Source organism: Moschus berezovskii, chromosome 10 (genome assembly GCF_049115385.1).
Source record: "Moschus berezovskii isolate FMDL1 chromosome 10, NW_MosBer_1.0, whole genome shotgun sequence".
In the NCBI taxonomy this organism is placed as follows: Eukaryota; Metazoa; Chordata; class Mammalia; order Artiodactyla; family Moschidae; genus Moschus; species Moschus berezovskii.
Window position 1 is genome coordinate 45,218,947 of NC_142469.1, and position 20,975 is coordinate 45,239,921.

Here is a 20,975-nt window from a genome sequence, read left to right on the forward strand (position 1 = left end):
ATACATACAGATCCTTACAGATACCTCCCCCTGCTCTCCCCTCTCCCTACTGCATGTCTTGTGCCAGGTACCAGCATATCTTTTCCAAATGAATATATATGTGTGTAGACTCTTAGTTGCCAGTCTTAGATTAAGGCATTGGCAGAAGTCTTGTTTCTGTACTAAAAATTTCTCTGCAACCTTGAAAGTGCTAAAAGAAACTGGCATCATTTATACCTGTGACATATTTGGGGAGAAAATAAGCTGAGAAATGCTTTATTCTAAATTCTTTTATAATAGAACTTACATTTATTCAATGTTCAGTGCTTTAAAGAAAAATTTGAGTAAATTTAATCAGCCTGCTTTCTTTGCTATTAGAATTTATCTTGCTAGAAATGATCCAGAATTGTGCTAACTTTGCTTACTACAAATTCATTGTGTCCTGCTCCAACCAAGCATGCCCTGCTGCCTGGTTTTCTACTTCTTCCGTTAATTCACTAGCCCAGTTCCTGAAGAAGCTGTACTAAACCAACTTTTCTTTCTTTAAACCTCTGCTCTGAGTTTGAATCATGAAAACATTCTGTTGATGTTAATTAAGAACAGGGTGGCTGCTTTCTCTCCCTCTCCCATGTCGTTCCTCCTCCCCCTCGTCCCCTCTCTACCCTTCCTCACTTGTTTCTATTTCACGCTCACACTTTCATCGAGTACCAAGTTTTTTCCCTGTGAAAGGAAAATAAAGCATGGTCATCCTGTGGGGGACACTAAAATAGACACTTTCCTCTGTCATCTCTTTGTTTTACACAGCCACATCTGGTAGATACTGCAGATAAGTAAAGCTGGATTTACAGAGGGGGTAGCTTACTTGGCCTTTCAAAGGAAGGACTTGAATTCCAAGTCTGGGGTCTCTTTCACTGCAAACATTGCTGCCTAGTGATAACAGAGCTATCTGGTATGACCTGACTGACCACGTTTTGTCAGCACAGCTCTGCCTTTGAAACAGCCTCAGAGAAAGTGTCTGTTTCTCCTCAGTCCTGTCTCGTGCCCTTTTAGCTTCTAAATACCTTCCTGCTGTACTTCAGTCCTTCTAAATACAGTTTTTCCATTCTTTCCTTCTCAGGTTTCTCCTCTTCACCTTTAAACACTCATAATCCAATTTTAACCTAAATTTTCTCATATCCGTTTTTTCTTTACCATTTGTTCATTTTTTTCCCCTTGTTCCTCTACTTCTAAAATTATGTTTACACATTGGTTTCACGTACCCTAATTTGTTATTATCTATTATTAAATTCTTTTTTTTTTTTTCTGACATCAAATTCTGTTCCTCTATTGAAACTGCTGTCTACAAGGCTACCTATGGTCTTTGTCTTATCAAGTCTAGTAGCCTGTGTGTAGTCTCTGTTTTCCTTTATTGCCTTGTCATTTGTTCTTCTGGCAAGTCTGGTGTTGTGAGTGTCTTTACTTTGGTCTCTATGACATCACATGATTCTGTTTTTCTATTACTTTTGCTGTGACTTGTGTATTTTATTCATTCTTGTCTCTTATTCCTACTAACCTGTTTCAAGACACCCTAGGCACTGGCTCGTGACATGGCCTCCCTCTACAGTTACTTCTTTAGGGAATTGATAAGTTTTGGCCTTAAAATCTTGGGTTTTATGAAAATGATTTTAAGATCTGGATCTCAAATTCTATTCTCTCACTCTGACTCTCTATTTGGATGTCTTGCTGGCAACCTATATCCCATTAATTCCAAACCAAATTCATCATCCTCATCTTATACTCTCCAATCCTATCATCACATTTATCCCAGTCACCAAACTTAATGTATTCTCCTTAGTCTCCCAAGTAGCGCTGCTGCTCAACATGAATTTTGTATTCTAGCCAGGCCAGTTAGTTGCCTTATTGTTAAGAATTTAGGATTATAATTCTACCCAAGATTAGAGAGAAAGTCAGGGTTAAAAGTAAATAATAATTAGTATTAAAGGTCTAGTGGGATCATCGAAAAAGCAAGAGAGTTCCAGAAAAAAATCTATTTCTGCTTTATTGACTATGCCAAAGCCTTTGACTGTGTGGATCACAATAAACTATGGAAAATTCTGAAAGAGATGGGCATACCAGATGATCTGAACTGCCTCTTGAGAGACCTGTATGCAGGTCAGTAAGCAACAGTTAGAACTGGACAAGGAACAACAGACTGGTTCCAAATAGGAAAAGGAGTACGTCAAGGCTGTATATTGCACCCTGCTTATTTAACGTATGTGCAGAGTACATCATGAGAAGCACTGGGCTGGAAGAAGCACAAGCTGGAATCAAGATTGCTGGGAGAAATATCAATCACCTCAGATATGCAGGTGACACCACCCTTATGGCAGAAAGTGAAGAGTAGCTAAAGAGCCTTTTGATGAAAGTGAAAGAGGAGAGTGAAAAAGTTGGCTTAAAGCTCAACATTCAGAAAACTAAGATCATGGCCTCTGGTCCCATCCCTTCATGGCAGATAGATGGGGAAACAGTGGAAACAGTGGCTGACTTTATTCTTCTGGGCTCCAAAATCACTGCAGATGGTGATTGCAGCCATGAAATTAAAAGATGCTTACTCCTTGGAGGAAAGTTATGACCGACCTAGACAGCATATTAAAAAGCAGAGACATTAGTTTGCCAACAAAGGTCCATCTAGTCAAGGCTATGGTTTTTCCAGTGGTCATGTACGGATGTGAGAGTCGGACTGTGAAGGAAGCTGATCGCCAAAGAATTGATGCTTTTGAACTGTGGTGTTGGAGAAGACTCTTGAGAATCCCTTGGACTGCAAGGAGATCCAACCAGTCCATCCTAAAGGAGATCAGTCCTGGTTGTTCATTGGAAGGACTGATGTTGAAGCTGAAACTCCAATACTTCGGGCACCTGATGCGAAGAACTGACTCATTTGAAAAGACCTTGATGCTGGGAAAGATTGAGGACAGGAGGAGAAGGGGACAACAGAGGATGAGATGGTTGGATGGCATCATCGACTTGATGGACATGGGTTTTGGTGGACTCTGGGAGTTGATGATGGACAGGGAGGCCTGGTGTGCTATGGTTCATGGGGTCGCAAAGAGTCGGTCACGACTGAGCGACCGAACTGAACAGTTACAGTTAACCTAGTTGATTAAATTTTTTTATATTTTGTTTTAATAGCATTTTTTTAATACAGTAATGCTTTGATATCTATGCTTAACACTTTAATATAGTTCATTTTTGATTGAAAAAAAAAGCATAGTTGAATGAAAAACACATTGTGCCCTTCCCTGTATCAGAGGCTTCCCTTCCCCAGCACCTGAGACTTACAGGCCTTTCCTAAAATGCTCATTGCCTTCTTTACTATTCACAGTGATTCCTCCTTCAGAATCCAGCTCAAGTTGCACTTTCCATTTAGTCCACTTCTGAAAATGTTTATCAAACATTGTTCCAGATAAAACCATGGGGACATAACCTATTCCTGCAAGGGACTTTGAGTCTAACAGAAACCAGTAGCAACTTTCCTTTTAGTCTCACAGTACTTACCCTTTTTATCTACTCCATATATTTTGTCATCTCACCTTTATGTAAGCTCCTTGACTGTAGACATTTCCTTCTGTTGCTTTTCTGTTATTTGATACTAACCTCTGTTGAACTGAATAATTTAACTGATATCCAACTTTAGGAAAACAGGTGTTAGTAACATTTAGGCTAGTTACATTTTGTCTAAATTAGTAATCATTTGAAAAATGGTTTGAAACTCCTTTGAAGTTCAATAGGTGGGAATTATTTTTAAGAGTATTTATTGTTTCTCTGGGCTTGATTTCATTTTTCAGTGAGTTGATGTGGCTTACATAAAGCTAAGAAGGTAGAGAATAAGGGGAGAAATATTGGCTTTAGCCTTTATTTAAAAATAGAATGCTTTTCAATGGAGGGAAGAGTATTCCATCATATAACTTTGTCATCAGCAACAATCAGCATCTATTCAATATATAAAGCAGTGGTTTGAGGTAGGTGTAATATTGGTAGACTGGTTTTGAATATTTTTGTTTGCTGTAGGAAAATTTGGTTTAAAAAGTGTAGGCATCAGCACAGGCATCCTTGGATAGCTTTATTTTTTAAGACCTATGTTCTCCAAAGCATTCTCAGAAAGTCCTGTAAATTATTTAAACTCTAAAGAAATAAAATCACTGTAAATTAAAAGTTTAATGCATATCATAGCCTATTGGTTTTAGATTAAATGATACTCTATAGGTGTAACTTTAATGTACTACTTGTGCATTGTATAGTACATTCAGTTCAGTTCAGTCGCTCAGTCGTGTCCGACTCTCCGCGACCCCATGAATCACAGCACGCCAGGCCTCCCTGTCCATCACCAACTTCTGGAGTTCACTCAAACTCGTGTCCATCGAGTCAGTGATGCCATCCAGCCTTCTCATTCTCTGTTGTCCCCTTCTCCTCCTGCCCCCAACCTTTCCCAGCATCAGAGTCTTTTCCAGTGAGTCAACTCGTCGCGTGAGGTGGCCAAAGTATTGTATAGTACATTGCTGCTGTTGCTGCTGCTGCTAAATCACTTCAGTCGTGTCCGACTCTGTGTGACCCCATAGACAGAAGCCTACCAGGCTCCCCCGTCCCTGGGATTCTCCAGGCAAGAACACTGGAGTGGGTTGCCATTTCCTTCTCCAATGTGTGAAAGTGAAAAGTGAAAGTGAAGTCGCTCAGTCGTATCCAACCCTTAGCGACCCCATGGACTGCAGCCCACCAGGCCCCTCCATCCATGGGATTTTCTAGGCAAGATTACTACATTAGGGACCATTATATAATTGAAATATACTGCATATATTACCTATTTCAAGTTATAGAGGCTTATCTTTGTGATTTTTTTTTTACCTTTGTGACATGCAATTATCATAGGTATAATCTGTTGTATATCAGATCCATGGTTAAGAACATAGCTGTTAAATTATAACATGGTTTTTGCTTGAGTGCTGGCATTTTTACTTCCTTTCCCTGTGACTTTGGCCAAGTCATTGAACTGCTTTAGGCCTTAGATTCTTTATCACAGAAGTGGGGGTAGGGGGAGAATACTTATTAAACTAGCATTCTTATGAGGATTAGATGAAGTGATAGATGATGTGTATGAAAATCATTTGTAAGCTCTGAAATGCTTTATAGATATATGTTCTTTAGGAAATGTTAAGAAAATTAGATAGTAATCAGTATATTATTATATCAATAGTAATAATCTTTTTACTACTTTTGTATACCTCTAATATTTAAATTAATTAGCTTTGGTATAGAGCTTTGTTAAATGCTGAGTTGTAACAAATTCTCTTATGTATTCTGTATATGTTCTTGAAAACATGTATGTGATGTTCTGGTAACTATACAACAACTGGTTCTCTGGAGGGAAAAAATCACCCCAGTTTATAGCATGCACTGTTTTTTGTGATGTAAATACTCTCACCATAGCCAATCTCAAGCCACAAACATGACGTTACTGAACACCGTGTTGGGAAGATACTTAAATCAGCTCTACTGAGCCCATAAAAGCCGACTCTGGCACAGGTTGAACTAAGATGGACTCAAAATTTTAGATATATAGTCATACAGAAGTCATAATCCTGAAAACTTTTAGACTTTATTTTAAAAACATATACAAATATTATTCTGTCTCTGAAAGCCAGGAATCTGGAATCAGACCTGGGTTTTTATTCTGACTCTGTACTTACTCAATGACTTTGGACAAGTCAGAATATCTCTAAACCTCAGTCTCTTCATCAGTAAAATAGGCACAATAACAGTATCTCCCTCAGAGCAGGAGATCTGGTGCTGGTACAGACCACTGGTTGAAAAGGATTGCTTTGCAAGGTTAGTAGCTATTGTCATCATGGTGCTAATAGCATGCCACACTGAGTTATTATTAATTGATTTTATTTTTTAGCTGACATGGGTTTTGCCAGATTATTCAATTCTCCTCTAAAGCCACTAGCAGATTTGGATCCTGTAGTTGTGACTTTCTGGTATCGGGCTCCAGAACTTTTGCTTGGCGCAAGGCATTATACAAAGGCCATTGGTAAGTTAGTATGAAATGATTTACTTACAATTGGTAAGTATTATATCATTATTGTATGATATTGTATTTATGATAAATACTAAATGGTATAATAAAGCTGCTTTGAAAAAACCACTTTTTATGGCTTTGTAAAAGTCCTGTTGTCATCTATATTCCCAGATTTTATATTCTAGTAGCTCTGGTTTCAGCTATTTAGGAGAATATGATTCTTTAAAAAAAAAAAGAAAATATTTTCCTTTTAATTATTTTTAATTGGAGGATAGTTGCTTTACAATGTTGTGTTGGTTTCTGCTGTGCAACAGTGTGAATCAGCCATCAGTATACATATATCTCCTCCCTCTTGGGCCTAAAAGAAAGATTTGCTTTCAGAGGATAGAAGTGTCTGATCTTGTTGAGTTGCATAGAAATGATAAAATGCAGATTTTGTTTTGTACCTACCTACTCTTGATCAGAAGAACTGGAGAGAGGTTTAGAATTTTCTTCACAAAAAGAAAAACAGAAAAACTGAAGTAGTGAAGTTATTGGAGGGAGCCCCTGCTATTTGGGAAAAAGTTAATCAGTCAGTCCTTTCCTAAGCAAGAAACAATATGACTAATCCTTCTCTCTTGCCATTATAGTTATCAGAATGGCAGTTTCTCCATTAAGGTAGGAAATAGAGCCTGGGTAGAAGAGCTGTGCTCAGCATCTTGCCATCTCACCAAGCGTAAATGCTGAACAAGAAAACCTGTTAAAAACACAATCTGTAGGATTTAAAGTCTGCTTCAGAACGAGGCATCAGAGATTTCACTGCCTGGCCCTGTAGTGTCCTCAGAGGGCCCAGCTGCCAAATGAGGGAGTCTGGAAGAGAGAGCTGCCCTCAAACCTAGGTACTGCTTTAAAGGAAGTGAAAGGAGAAGACGGGGAGGGAGTAAGTAGGACCATTAATGTGAAGGCCTAGTTCTATAAGGTACCTACATTTTGCTCACTGTGTTTCTTTAAAGTTTCCTTTTCTTGAATTCTGTTTACTTGTATTAGACTAATTTTGACTGCATTTAGCTGCTTTGGTCAAGTTCTATTTGATAAAGGCACTTAAATTATAAAATTATTAAAAGTAGACAATCACAGTCCTTTCTCTGTTAAGCTTATAAAAAATCTGAAAAGAACTATCAAAGAGTTATCAAGGAAGTTCTCATGTTTGAAGAGATCAAACACATGATTAACCTCTTCATGGGTAGAAACAGAAACAAAAATTAAAATACAGTAATGTCCTCATTTGTCAGGAGGTCTGATTTCTGCAAAACTCAGATACCCAGAACACATTTATACTTCCTTTGTCTAGGCATTGAGACACTGGCACAGTGTGGAATATTGTAATTCTTCACAAGTACTGCTGAAGGATTTTGTTAAATTAGTGAAAAAGGCTATGAGTGGCTGCAGCACCATAAGGAAAACCATATGTGTTTGACAGTAGAGGCATGTGAGACTGACCTCAGACCCATCCCCTGGCAGCTGAGCCTGTAGTAATAAGACCCCTGACCAGAGGCTGTCACCATTATCAGCCAAGGGCAGTGGCAGCTGTCTGTGAAGGCGGGAGAAGTTTTTTTGATATGAAAAGTAAATGGAAGGGCTAGAGCAGGGGTCCCCAACCTCTGGGCCGTGGACTGGTACCTCCTGTCAGATCAGCGGTGGCATTAGATTAGAAATAAAGTGCATAATAAATGTAATGCACTTGGATCATCCCCCCGCCCAACTCTAGTCCGTGGAAAAATCGTCTTCCACAAAACTGGCCCCTGGTGCCAAAAAGGTTGGGGACCGCTGGGACAGAGCGGTTCTTAAAATGAGCCTGACTCTGTTTCTATTCCAGTGAGTGCACTGAAGGGCTTTATTTTTGAGACATTTAGCTTTATGGTTGCTTCTTCTGTTATTAGTTCTCTCTCTTGAGAACAATAACATCTAGACAATCTCAGAAGGTACCAGAGGCTAGGAAGGGGCCAAAAGTTAAGACAGAGAAAAGGGGAGTGCTAGCTGGGCGCAACAGTTGGTGCTTTAGAACAGGACTGGTGGTGAGATAACCCCGGGCACAGGGTGGGAGTACAGGATGTGATAATAGCAGAACCTCCCGTGCGCTGGGCTCTTACCTAGCACTGTGCAGTCTATGTCAAAAGGGAGATTCCAGGAAGAAAAGGAAGACTCAGCCAGAAACCTTGTTAAACAAAATGATGCCCCACCAAAGACTGTCTCACTCTCAGAGATTTTTAGCAAACCCAGAGCCTATGTTTAACATGTACCCCTGGTGATTCTGTTGTGTGTGGTCCCCACACTTTGAGATGCATAGTTTTATGAATAGTTTCTGATTAACTGCTCTACTGTTGTAATAAAAAATAGATGTGTTTTTTGGAAATAAAGGTAATTGGGTATGAACTGGAAACCAACTATATTTCTTACTTCCTCAGGGTAAGGAGAACTGAAATTGAATTTTAACCAGCTTGTGACTTACTAGCTCAGTAAAAATGAGACTTAGCAATTAAAGATAAAAACATAATCACTGATTTCTAATTTTAATCATCCCAATTATTTTGGATAGAAGTTAGGGAAAAAGTTAAGATAAAAAAATAATCCCCACATTAGTTAGCTTATATATTCATAGCAGATATAAATATACAGTTACTCATAGAATTCTGTATTATTTCTATTTAGAGCATATAAAAGAGAGTTTTGCAGACACACACACACACACACACACACACACACGGAGTTGGGCAGGGGGAGGCAGGGAGGAGAGGGGAGAGGGAGAAAGAGAAAAGTGCAAGTCATTGATAAAGGAAAGAGCTGAGAAATGGGTGTAGATGGTGCTGGAGCCAGGTGATCATTTAAAATTAGGTGCTAATATGAGGCAAGACACCCTAGAATTTAATACTGCCTGCTCCATTGAGGTTCCTTCTCTTAGCATTTCTCCAGGAAATCTAGATACGGGCCCTTGTCCTTTGAATAGAGGGCAAACCAGGAACTGTGTGGCCAGCAACATACAGTAGTTGTCTCCATTGACTGCAGCAGCTGCAGAAAGACTTGGGACAGTCAGAGGCTGCCATATCAGGGCCAAGGGGACAGCCAACATGACATGGCAGAGAAAAAAATGACAAAATGTAGACACTGAACAGTATTATTATTCTACCGTTTAGTGATGGATCTTCACGATGAGGATGATTAAGATATAGTCTCTTAAAATGGCAGGTAATAACGTAATAAAAATGGTTATTGAAAGGATTTGTTCACATTATCTGGAAGGCTAATTTGTGTGGAAGGAAACCACCCCTGAATGGAGTCAGATACATGAGACTTTATTATTTATTTTTTTCATTTAGTGATTTATGAAATGGCATCCCAACAGTAATTCTACTTGATAGCTTGTCTACAGAATGTGATTCCTATGTTTAGAAGACTTCTAAATACTGTACTTTTCTATGCTTTCCCATAGTCTGTGTGTTATTAACTTTAAAAATACTTACTAAATGGCATTAAGTGGAAAAGTATGAATATACATCTCACAAAAATTAATTCACATGTACAGTTGGCAAAGCATTATAAATATTACAGTCTTAGAATCTAGATTAAAACTATATTAGAGTTTTTCAATGTGTAAAATCCAAGTAGAATCATCTTTAACTGGTTATTTGAAGTAGTTAATAAAACTCTGAAAGATGCCTCAATTAATCTTGGCATGGTGGAGTTGGGGCAGCATCTAAGTGAGTATGTTCAGATCACTTCTTTTTACTGGTGTCACGCAGTGCCTATATATACTTGTATTTATCAGCTTCTGGAAATGGCAACCCACTGCAGTATTCTTGCCTAGAGAATCCTGTGGACAGAGGGGCCTGGTGGGCTGCTTTCCATAGGGTCGCATAGAGTTGGACACGACTGAAGCAACTTAGCATGAATGCATGCATTGAAGGAGGAAATGGCAACCCACTCCAGTATTCTTGCCTGGAGAATCCCAGGGACAGAGGAGCCTGGTGGGCTGCTGTCTATGGGGTCACACAGAGTCGGACACGACTGAAGCGACTTGACAGCAGCAGCAGCAAACCTTACCACTTCTTGAAAACACTGAAGGTGGTATCTTTCAGACAAAAGTTGAGTTTTTCCAAATTATTTTGTGTAATCTGTACTGTTTAGACTGACAAATCAAAAATTCTAGACATTATGTATTTGATTGCTTTAAAGAAACATATTACCGTACCTGATCATGATATTATTTTATTCTATCACATCTTGAATGTTATGCCTTGTATTAGATTATCAATTGAATGCTTCAGCAATTATTAATAGTGGTTAGAGAGGCTTTTGCCTAAATGTAAAGAAAATTCATTGCTTGCTAAATTGAGTTCCCCAAGTTTATCTTGATCAGGAAATGTACAAGTGAATGTTTTTTATTTGACTTTCAGTCTGTTACGTGATGGTTATAGCTGTGCTGTGTTTAGTCGCTTAGTTGTGTCCAATTCTTTGCGACCCCTGGACTGTAGCCCTCCAGGCTCCTCTATCCATGGGGATTCTGCAGGCAAGAATACTGGAATGGGTTGCCATGCCCTCCTCCAGGGGATCTTTCCAACTCAGGGATCGAACCCAGGTCTCCCAGATTGCAGGCAGATTCTTTACTGTCTGAACCACCAGGGAAGCCCAATGATATAGCTATTTCATATCATATATATGTTTTCTTAATATACTTATTGTATTCACTGAAAAGTTTTTTAAAATTTATTTGGGGGATTCTTTTCTTTTTAAAAGCTATACTTAATATGTAGTATTATATTAAGATATATGATGTATATAATTTTTATACGTTACAAAATAATCATCACTGGTAAATCCAGTTACCATCAGTCACCATTGTAAGGTTATTACAATACCATTGACTTTATTCCCTTCATGTACATTTCATCCCTGTAACATCCATGGAAGTTTGTACCTCTTAATCTCTTTTACTTATTTCATCCATCCACCTACCTTGAAAAATATTTTTATATGTAGGTTGTGATTATACCAAGAAATTTTAACCAAAGAAATATAATAAATATGTACAAAAACTTGTTTTTCTTCCTTCATAGATATATGGGCAATAGGTTGCATATTTGCTGAACTGTTGACTTCAGAACCTATTTTTCACTGTCGTCAGGAAGATATAAAAACAAGCAATCCTTTTCATCATGATCAACTAGACCGGATATTTAGTGTCATGGGATTTCCTGCAGGTAATTTATTTTTTTTCAAAATAATATTTAAGTCATATTTCAAAAACATTCTTTTGGAAAAGGATATTTTAAGTATTTTATGTATATTTTTAAGCTAAAATAACTAGATTTTTGCTAAGTAACATTATTTCCTGTAACAACATTGAATATTTTTTTTTTTGGTAAGATAAAGACTGGGAAGATATTAGAAAGATGCCGGAATACCCAACACTTCAGAAAGACTTTAGAAGAACAACGTAAGTAATACCATGTTGCATACAAAAAGACTTTAGAAGAACAACGTAAGTAATACCATATTACATACAAGTAATATCTGGTGGGAATATTTAAGTTAATCCTTTTAGAAACCAGATAGATTATTGTTTAAACCAGAAACTTAGATGTTAGTATATTAATTATGTTTATGATTTAAAGAATATATTTCAAATGTTAATGTATATGCCAGGCTTAGGCATATATTTAAAAACTTTTAAGAATTTAAGGGTCAATAGATAGTTTAAAAGTCTCTTCTGTTTAGCTTGGAAAAGGGCTCAGTTCAAGGCCTTAATGGTAGTTTTGTCTTTATCTGTGTCTTGAGTTGTGTCTGAAATGCTGGGCCAACCCATAAGGGTGGCAGGAGGAAGAACACATGGCCTAGGATCTGAGTAAAACTAACTGGTGGGTATGTGTATGCTGAGTAGAAATGAGAGGAGTTTGTTATAAATATGTGCACCTAGAGGGAAAGGTGGAAGAGATTCTCATTTGGGAAACGTAACAGAAAAATTTCAGGACAGGCATGGCTTGTAGGAACAAAAGCAGACATGATAAAGAGAAGCAGCAAATGGCACTGATCGTTTGGGGCCTCTCTCTCACACAATCCTTGCCTCCATGCATTTCCTAAAGAGAGCGCTGACGTTGCTCAGGTGTCTGAATTGGGCTCTGTTCTCACCCTAGACATTTCCCTAGACAGTCTCTGTGATTTTGATGGCTACAGCGCACCATCAGTTATGTTGATGGCTCCCAATTTATACATTCTACTCCGATTTCCTTTCCAATTTTCAGACCCATGTATCTAACTGCTTTTTGGAATCCCAAATTGAGTGTCCCATAAATACTTCAAAATACATGTCCCAAACTGAGCTCATCATCTGTCCTCCTAAACTTTTCCTCCTACTATATTTATCTTAGGAAATGGCTCCATGATTTACCTAATTGTTCAAGCCAAAGGCCTTAAAGATGTCCCTGATCCTTCTCCTCTCTCACTGTCTTCCATTTTATCCCCTAGTATCCAAACGATTAGCAAATCTAGTAAATTCTTTGTTTCAATATTCTTCAGATCTCTGTATTTCTCTCCAGCTACCCTGCCACTATCATAGACCAGACTGCCACCCTCTCTCTCACCCGGGGTCCTGCATTGGCCTCATCAGTGGTATTTCTCCCTTCAGTTTTCTTTCTAACTCACTGCCTGTTCTGCAGTCATTGCCAAAAGCACACCTGAGCACGTCAGTCTTCATGCTGCTTTCAGGTTTTAAATATGACTTACAAAAGCTTTGGCGTCTACATCACCAAATTTATCTCCTAAACCTCTGTCCACTTTGTACTCTATAGGCTGGACATCATAAATTTCTTTAAGATCCTTAAAACCCCTGAGCTTTCTTGGACCCCTGGATTTTTACACATGCTGTTCCCTCAGTCTGGGACATAGCGATACTGTCCTCCCACCCATTTCATCAGATAACTCCTGTTTATCCTTTCTATCCTGATGAGGTCTCCCCTTGCCCTTCTAGTCAGGTGCTTCCCCTCTGCAATCCTGTGGTATATCCTGAGCTGCTTCTCTCAGCACACATCACTTTGCTCGACAGTTGGCTTTTGAACACTCATCTGCCTTTCCCTCTAGAATATGGATCATGCCTATTTTATACACCATTATAGGCATCTCCAGGGCCTATTACATAGTGCATGTTCACTAGTTACTTGTCAAATGGGTATTAAATGAAAGTGGTTCAAGTAATTGAAGATAAGCTGGTAATATAAAAGAGAAAATGAATGAAGACACAACATTTCATCTTAGTATTTAAAGGCCAAAGGAAGAGTTTTACATAAAATGATAGTATTTACAATAACCAGAAATAACAGGAGAGAAATTTAGAAAGATAAATGAAATTTAGTTTAAAAAGTAACAGAAAAAGTTCAGAGCTAAGAGCCCATATTTTCTAAGCAAACAATTTTACCCACATAAAAGCTGCCTACTAATACATAACACAAAAAGGAATTTATTAAAAATTAGCTAAATATATTGCAGTTTACATACAAGTCATTAAAGTATAATAAAAAATTCCAGATAATACTATTTCAAATGACATTAAAAAGTAAATGAATAACTTTTCATTATATCAAATAAAAAGAACCAAAAAAATTACTCTTGATGGGAATTGTAAAGGGTAACAATAGAGTTTTCTGTAATCTTTCCAAAGTGTCAGCTCTTGTTAGCTCATTAGAAGGTAAGGTGAGAACAGAATTAAAAGGAAATAAATAAGTTGATGTTAAAAATTGAATGTTTGAATAAATATGCTGATAAAATGCTTTATAATGTATATAGAGAGTTTGAAAACTGTTCAGGTCCTAAACTGTAGTAAATGTAGAAGAGGATAATACAGAAAATGTAATACTAGGAAAAATAAGAAACCACAACGGGAATCGAGCAATAGGATTTTTCAACTTCAAAACCTTTTACATTATGATAGAAACCACCTTAGAATCGGGAGTTAACTCAAGAAATCAGGTGATTGAACATGAAGACCAAAGTTATGTTGACAGACTCCATTTCTACATAAACCTTAAAGTTTCGTTTAACCATCACTAAACTTAATGGTTACCTTGCCAATAAAAATATTCCTGGTATTGGAGGAAAATAATTTTTAAGTTAATATACATGGCAAAGATTTTCTTAAAAATACCTGGTGTTGGCAAGGGTATAATAAAATGGGCATTCAATGAATGTTCTCAGACATTAAGGTATTCCAGATCACCTGGAGACCTTGTTAAAGATGCAGACTCTGACTCAGAATCCGGAATAGGGCCTGAGTACCTGCATTCCTAGTGCAGGCTTTCTGCTGCTGGTCTGAGGGCCTGGTTCATGTAGCAAGTTCTGGAGCACACAAAAAAGGCTTTGGCATGTGCTTACCCTTTGCCCTAATAATTCTAAGACTTGATCCTGAAAAAGCATCAAAGCAGCCACACATAGCTAAGATGAGGCACCTGAAGGCCTTCACAGAGGTTAAGTAAGATCTCATATCAAGAGCTGCCCAAGATCTCACAACTGGTGAACGACTGAGTCAGGGTCTGGGAGGGGCCCCTGATTCTCACCTGCCATGCAGTCCTGTCCCCCTCAGTGTGCCCCAGATTTACCTACAAGGATCTGCACTTTCTAACTGCTGTGAAACAAGCGTCATTGGTAACAGTAGAAAATGTTCAACCAGTACAAAATAATAAGCTTAAAGAGCGTTTGGCAAGAGAAAACGCTTATAAAACAACATTAAGTGAAAAAAGGACAACTTACATATACTATGATTCCAATTTTATAAAAACAGAAATACCTCTTTGTGTGTGTGTGTGTGTGTGTGTGTGTATATACGCACAGAAAAAATGCCAAAGGAAAATTATCAAATCTTGATGACAGAGTTTTTTTAATTGCTTCATAGCTTGATTATGAGTGTTTTCAATTTTTTCTTTGTACCTTTTTATATTCTCTAAGTTTTCTACCATAAACATATATTACCTTTTCTTGACCTTTTAAATTTGAAATATTTCATATGTAGGAAAGAATATACATGATGAAAATATGTAGTCTATTTAGAATAATAAAATGAATAACTATTTACTCACCCCTCAGCCTGAGCAGTTGATATCCTGATATAGAATATGTACATAGAAAGGAATTGCTGGATCATAGGATAGTAACATTTTCAGCTCTAATGGTTAATACATTATTATTTTCCAAAGTAATTCTAATAGTATAAACTCTTACATGCAGTGTGTAACAATTCTTGTTTCTTTTTTACACATTTACCAACATTTAGTTTTGTGTTCCTTTTTAATCAAAAAAAAAAAAAAAAAAAACCACAATGGCTAAAATGAATACATACCTCATAGGAAAACCAACCTTAGAGCCTTCCATTAAAAGATGTCAATTGTGTGAATGTCCTCAATAGTGTGTGGATGTCATGTCTTTGCAGGTACGCCAACAGTAGCCTCATAAAGTACATGGAGAAACACAAGGTCAAGCCTGACAGCAAAGTATTCCTTTTGGTAGGTGCATCTCTCCAGGGTGGGAAGGTGATCCTCAGCACAGCTCTCACCCCACCCCACCCCACCCCACTTACCGTGAAATTGTCCCAGCTCTTCCTCCTCTTCAGGAAGAAAAGAAATTGGTGGACGCTGGGCCAAAATTAAATCATTTTCTTTTGAGATGTCACCCTTGACTTTTAGCCTTGTTTCCAGTGGTTTACCAGTAGGGGAAAAAAAAAAATTCTGAAATGGCTTTACTGCTAATCATTTCTGTCAGTTTCACATAAATGTGTGTAGTGTATTTATAAACTGGCACTTGATGTTAATTCTGTTAGACATTAACACAGTCAAAACATTCACCTGGAAGCAAACTTTCATGTGCTGTCAATTTCTTTTGTGTTATTCTAGCTTCAGAAACTCCTTACAATGGATCCAACCAAGAGAATTACCTCTGAGCAGGCTCTGCAGGATCCCTATTTTCAGGAGGACCCCTTGCCGACATTGGAGTATGTATCCTTCCTTTTCTGTGCACTTTGCTCCAGGTTGAGGGTGTGTGGTGGTGGCTAAAGGCAAGGGAAGCACTTGTTATTCGAGTTTTTTATTTCCTTGGTTAATACCACCTCAGGGAAAAACTAGTCGAGAGGTCGTGTATTTTGAAACAGGCAAAGCTGTAAAGAGGTGTGAATGAAAAAAGTTTACAGAATGATCATTAATCAGTTTTACAGACAAAAACTAAAGCTGAGAACAGATGGGACTTTTATTATAGAACGGTCAGCCAGAACAGTTTACACCAAACCAGTAGGGAACTGTGCTTTTAAAATTCCATGTGTCTGCTGCATTATTATACCTCTCCATTTCCCCATCCTTATTATACCCACAGATATAAATTGTGCTTGGGTTTACTGATATTAGAGGTACAGCTTGTCTTGAGAAAAAAATTACTTTCATTGTTGAAGCAAATACACAGTCAGCTCTTTTTAGTGCTGATGAAGTTAGTGTGGAGAAATTTCTGTGTTACATATGTCAACTAGCTAAACGCAGTTGTAAGATTTGTTATTGAAAGTGGCAGTTACACCAGTGTAAAACTTAGATAACAAATTGTCCTTTTCTTATTGCTTAAATTGTATTGAGAGGCATACCAGCCACAGATGAAGAGTAGGAAATAAGAAAAAAAAAAGTGGTATTTTAAATGAACAAGGTCAATCATATTATAGATTTTAGGTCATGACATGTATTTTTTTTTCCTTCAATGATTTGTAGTGTGTTTGCTGGCTGCCAGATTCCATACCCCAAACGAGAATTCCTCAATGAAGATGAACCTGAAGAGAAAGGTGACAAGGTATAAATTGCAGTTAGGGAAGGATAAAATGTAGTAATTCCTATATATTTAACTGCATTTTATTTAATTGTGTATTCCCTTTAATGTAGATGTACTCTGTAGTTTGAAATATGCATTCACAGATAAATGAACTTCCTGATTTGTTTTACAGTCTATTTTTTATTCCCCGATTCTTAATTCTTGCTTTTGTTTGTTCAGTGTCATTGCCATCATTTTATGCAGGCTGCTTTTAAACCATCACTCTATGCTTTGATTGTACTGACTCCTCCCCACACAGCCCTTTTTCCAAATTGACTGAAAAGACTGTTAGAGCTGTTTTAAGGAATTGCTCTTTCCTCTGTGCCTGTCTTTTCAGTGGGATGTCTGTCCCTGACAGGGAGGATTACTGTACAATCTAAATGAACTCCAGAGAACGAGTCCTCTTTGGGGCTCTGTACTCACCTTTGAGGGTGCTGTATTCCCTGGCTGCTCCATCCTCCAGGTGTGCCAGTCACTTTGGTGTCTCACATATGTCTCTCCCCAGGTTGGCTGACAGTCTCATATGCATATCCTACAATGACAGGCATGATTTCGTTCCATACCAAGCTTGCCTTTTTTTTCTCTTTTCATAAGAACCAGCAACAGCAGCAGAACCAACATCAGCAGCCCACAGCCCCTCCACAGCAGGCGGCTGCACCCCCGCAGGCACCCCCACAGCAGCAGAACAGCACCCAGACCAACGGGACTGCAGGAGGTGCAGGGGCAGGGCCGGCTGGAGCAGGGCTGCAGCACAGCCAGGACTCCGGCCTCAACCAGGTGCCTCCCAACAAGAAACCGCGGCTGGGGCCTTCAGGCACAAACTCGGGTGGGCCTGTTATGCCCTCAGATTATCAGGTACTCCCCCTGAATGTTGTACTTTTTCATGTTTATATACCGTTAGAAAACAGAATTCAACTGAGCAAATTTTAAAGGTCTCGTTGGCTGTATTCAGTGATTCATGTATGAGGTAGCAGCTCATCTAGCATATAGAAAAAAGCTCTGAAGAGCTGTACAAAATGAAAGACTTCTGGACTTTTGTAGGCAGAAGGAGGTGGGACAGGATGTTACTTTAGTAGAGAACTGATCATGTCAGGCCAGGGTACTTCCTCTGGGACTGCAGGAGTCTACCAGGTTGATTAGTTCTCAAGTGCTGAGTGGAGATTCCAGACTGACTGGGGAAGAGGACATTCCTGGGAGGGGCTGAAACTGCAGTTGCTGCTGCTGCTGCTGCTGCTAAGTCACTTCAGTCGTGTCCGACTCTGTGTGACCCCATAGACGGAAGTCCACCAGGCTCCCCCATCCCTGGGATTCTCCAGGCAAGAACACTGGAGTGGGTTGCCATTTCCTTCTCCAATGTGTGAAAGTGAAAAGTGAAAGTGAAGTCGCTCAGTCGTGTCCGACCCTTAGCGAACCCATGGACTGCAGCCTACCAGGCTCCTCCATCCATGGGGCAGTTAGGTTAGTTATTAAGTCTCAGTTTGGTTACATGGGCTTAACACAAATGACTCCATTTTGAGCCTGTTGGCTCTTCTTTTAGCAGTACATTTTATGAAATGGTAAGTATACATACGGGTTTTCCAGCTAGCTCAGTGGTAAAGAATCCACTTGCTAAGCAAGAGATGCAGGTTCCATCTTTGGGTCGTGAAGATTCCCCTGGAGAAGGAAATGACAACCCACTCCAGTATTCTTGCTGGGAAAATCCCATGAACAGAGGAGTCTGGTGGGCTGCAGTCCATGGGGGGTCACAAAGAGTCAGACACAACTGAGTGACTAGAAAACAACCATACTTAAAATAGATCCTTTTTGAAATAAGCAGTACTTAACTCTAAAGTTTGATTTTACAGTCCTAGTCTTTTTAGGGCATTATATGAAAATGAAGATTTTTGTCATTTCATGTAATTGCAAGATATTTTGTTTCTTATCTTACAACCGTGAGGAGGGAAGGTGAGGTAGGCAGCTCCTCCTCAACATTTCTCATTTTACCCTTAGAGCTGCCTGTCAGGTTTGAGTTAGAAAAAGACCCCTAGATAAGCAGTTGAAAGGGAGAGGAATGGTGCCTTACTGTGAACAAAGCAAGCAGCATACTTCAGAAGGATTTGCCATCACTGGGAAGAAATAATCAGTACGTAGCCACATGACAGAAGAGAAAGGGACAAAGACTTGTCAGGAATAACTGTTAAATCTCACAAGAAATAATTTTGAGATAAGAAAATACATTTATTGAGATTCAAACAAAAACTACAGTTGTATTACCATTCAAGAAATTAAAGGAAAAAACCCTAAGCATTGATGTTTGGAGAGACAGGTAAAAATACAGGTGAAAACTGTAGGGAATCTTGGGGAAAAAAAGTTTTCAAGGTAGTAACAAACTTAAGATCTAAGAAGGGAAACTAAAAACTTAAAAAAAAAAGGTTTAGAACCACAGACCCTCAGGGAACTGGTGGAGAAGGAGCCCATAGGAGAGAGATAATAGAAAACAAAACCACAGGCAAGGAAGACATCAACTCACTGATTAGGAACTGGAAACCAGAGAAACGCTAACAAGAAAGACATAGTAAATAGCTGTTTAAACTGGCTTTACATTTTGAATATCTCAACACAGCTACTTTGAAAACTTCTCTTGGAAGATTCCCTGTAAGCAGCAGAGTCTATAATAGCACTTTTACTGGTTCCAATGAAACTAATCAAGACATCAGTTTGGTCTGCAAAGCAGCTTGCTATTTGGGTAGCAGTCACGAACATATTTGAATTTTACGATAAAGTCAGTTTCCCCCCTAACATTAGTTTATTCCTATTGCATTATATGAGCAGCAAACCTTTATCATATACTAGCGCATCTTGGTGTCTCTGATTATGTTATGTTAGACTGATTATAGTCAATCATGGACAGATTATTTAACTACTGTATTTACTCCTTTCAAATCTAGTTCTTCAGATGTTTTTCTTTGTCCATACTGAGCTGTCTACTTAAAAATAAACCAGCATATCTATGACGTGGATAGCTTTCTCAGCTAGTTAGTTGGAAAGATTAGCATGAAGGGTGAGGGTGAGAGACCTCTTTGCAGCTCTCATATTATCAGCACTGCTGCTGCTGCTAAGTCACTTCGGTCGTGTCCAACTTGGTGCGACCCCATAGACAGCAGCCTACCAGGCTCCTCTGTCCACGGGATTCTCTAGGCAAGAATACTGGAGTGGGTTGCCATCTCCTTCTCCCGCATTGTTTTTTATCCAGTATGGAGGAGCTATTGTGCAGAGTCTAATCTGCTAGAGTAAAAGCAGTCATAGGCAGCCTAGCAACTGTAGGCCTTGTGAATGGAAAGAACATTTTTTTTTTCCATAATAAACTTACAATAAATGTTGTTAGAATTTGTCAAGGCTTCTTACAACAATACGACTAAGAGTTGTGTAACAAAGGAAGGAATTAAGTGGCATTATTTTTAACCAAGACTATCTTATTGCCCTGTTTTCTTGGACCAGATGTTGCAAGTCTAGTTTGGCTGCCTCTCGGGCAGCCTTGCTGATTTGTCCTTCATTAAACCCACCAATGCCACCTTAAGGTCATTTACATTTTAAACTCCAAGTAATAGCTTTATTGGGCTTCCCTGGTGGCTCAGATGGTAAAGAATCTGCCTGCAATGCAGGAGACCTGGGTTTGATCCCTTGGTTGGGAAGATCTCCTGGAAGAGGGCATGGTAACCCACTCCAGTATTCTTGCCTGGGAAATCCCACGGACAGAAGAGCCTGGTGGGCTACAGTCCATGGGGTCGCAAAGAGTCAGGCACGACTGACCGACTCACACTTTCACAATAGCTTTATTACATAGGTTCTTGTCATGCTTTGCTCACAGGAAGAACCAGTCTTCTGGGCAGAGCCAAAGACACAGCTGCAGTTAACGCTTATAGTTAACCAAGCATTATATTCGATTTCTATAGATGAGTTTTTCTTTGACATATTTTTTCATATTTGCCCTTGATACCATGAAGATGAATGTTTCATTTAAGGTAATAAAAATACACTGATTTGAAATACATTTGTCTCACTTCTCGAGGGAGTTTTCACATTTTTTTTTTTTTAATTCTAAATGTTA

At 38.7% G+C, this 20,975-nt stretch overlaps 1 protein-coding gene across 6 annotated transcripts in view; it reads left to right on the top strand.

The window, feature by feature from the left end:
- Window positions 1-20,975, top strand: part of CDK19 (cyclin dependent kinase 19) — a 177,833-nt gene that overhangs the window by 151,990 nt on the left and 4,868 nt on the right. For all 6 annotated transcript variants that reach the window (XM_055433865.2, XM_088840629.1, XM_055433868.2 and 3 more), the window contains 7 exons: window positions 5,912-6,043; window positions 11,122-11,265; window positions 11,432-11,501; window positions 15,480-15,552; window positions 15,940-16,037; window positions 16,792-16,870; window positions 17,483-17,743. In XM_055433865.2, coding sequence (XP_055289840.2) covers window positions 5,912-6,043; window positions 11,122-11,265; window positions 11,432-11,501; window positions 15,480-15,552; window positions 15,940-16,037; window positions 16,792-16,870; window positions 17,483-17,743 — 857 coding nt within the window. The remainder of the gene's footprint in view (window positions 1-5,911; window positions 6,044-11,121; window positions 11,266-11,431; window positions 11,502-15,479; window positions 15,553-15,939; window positions 16,038-16,791; window positions 16,871-17,482; window positions 17,744-20,975) is intronic.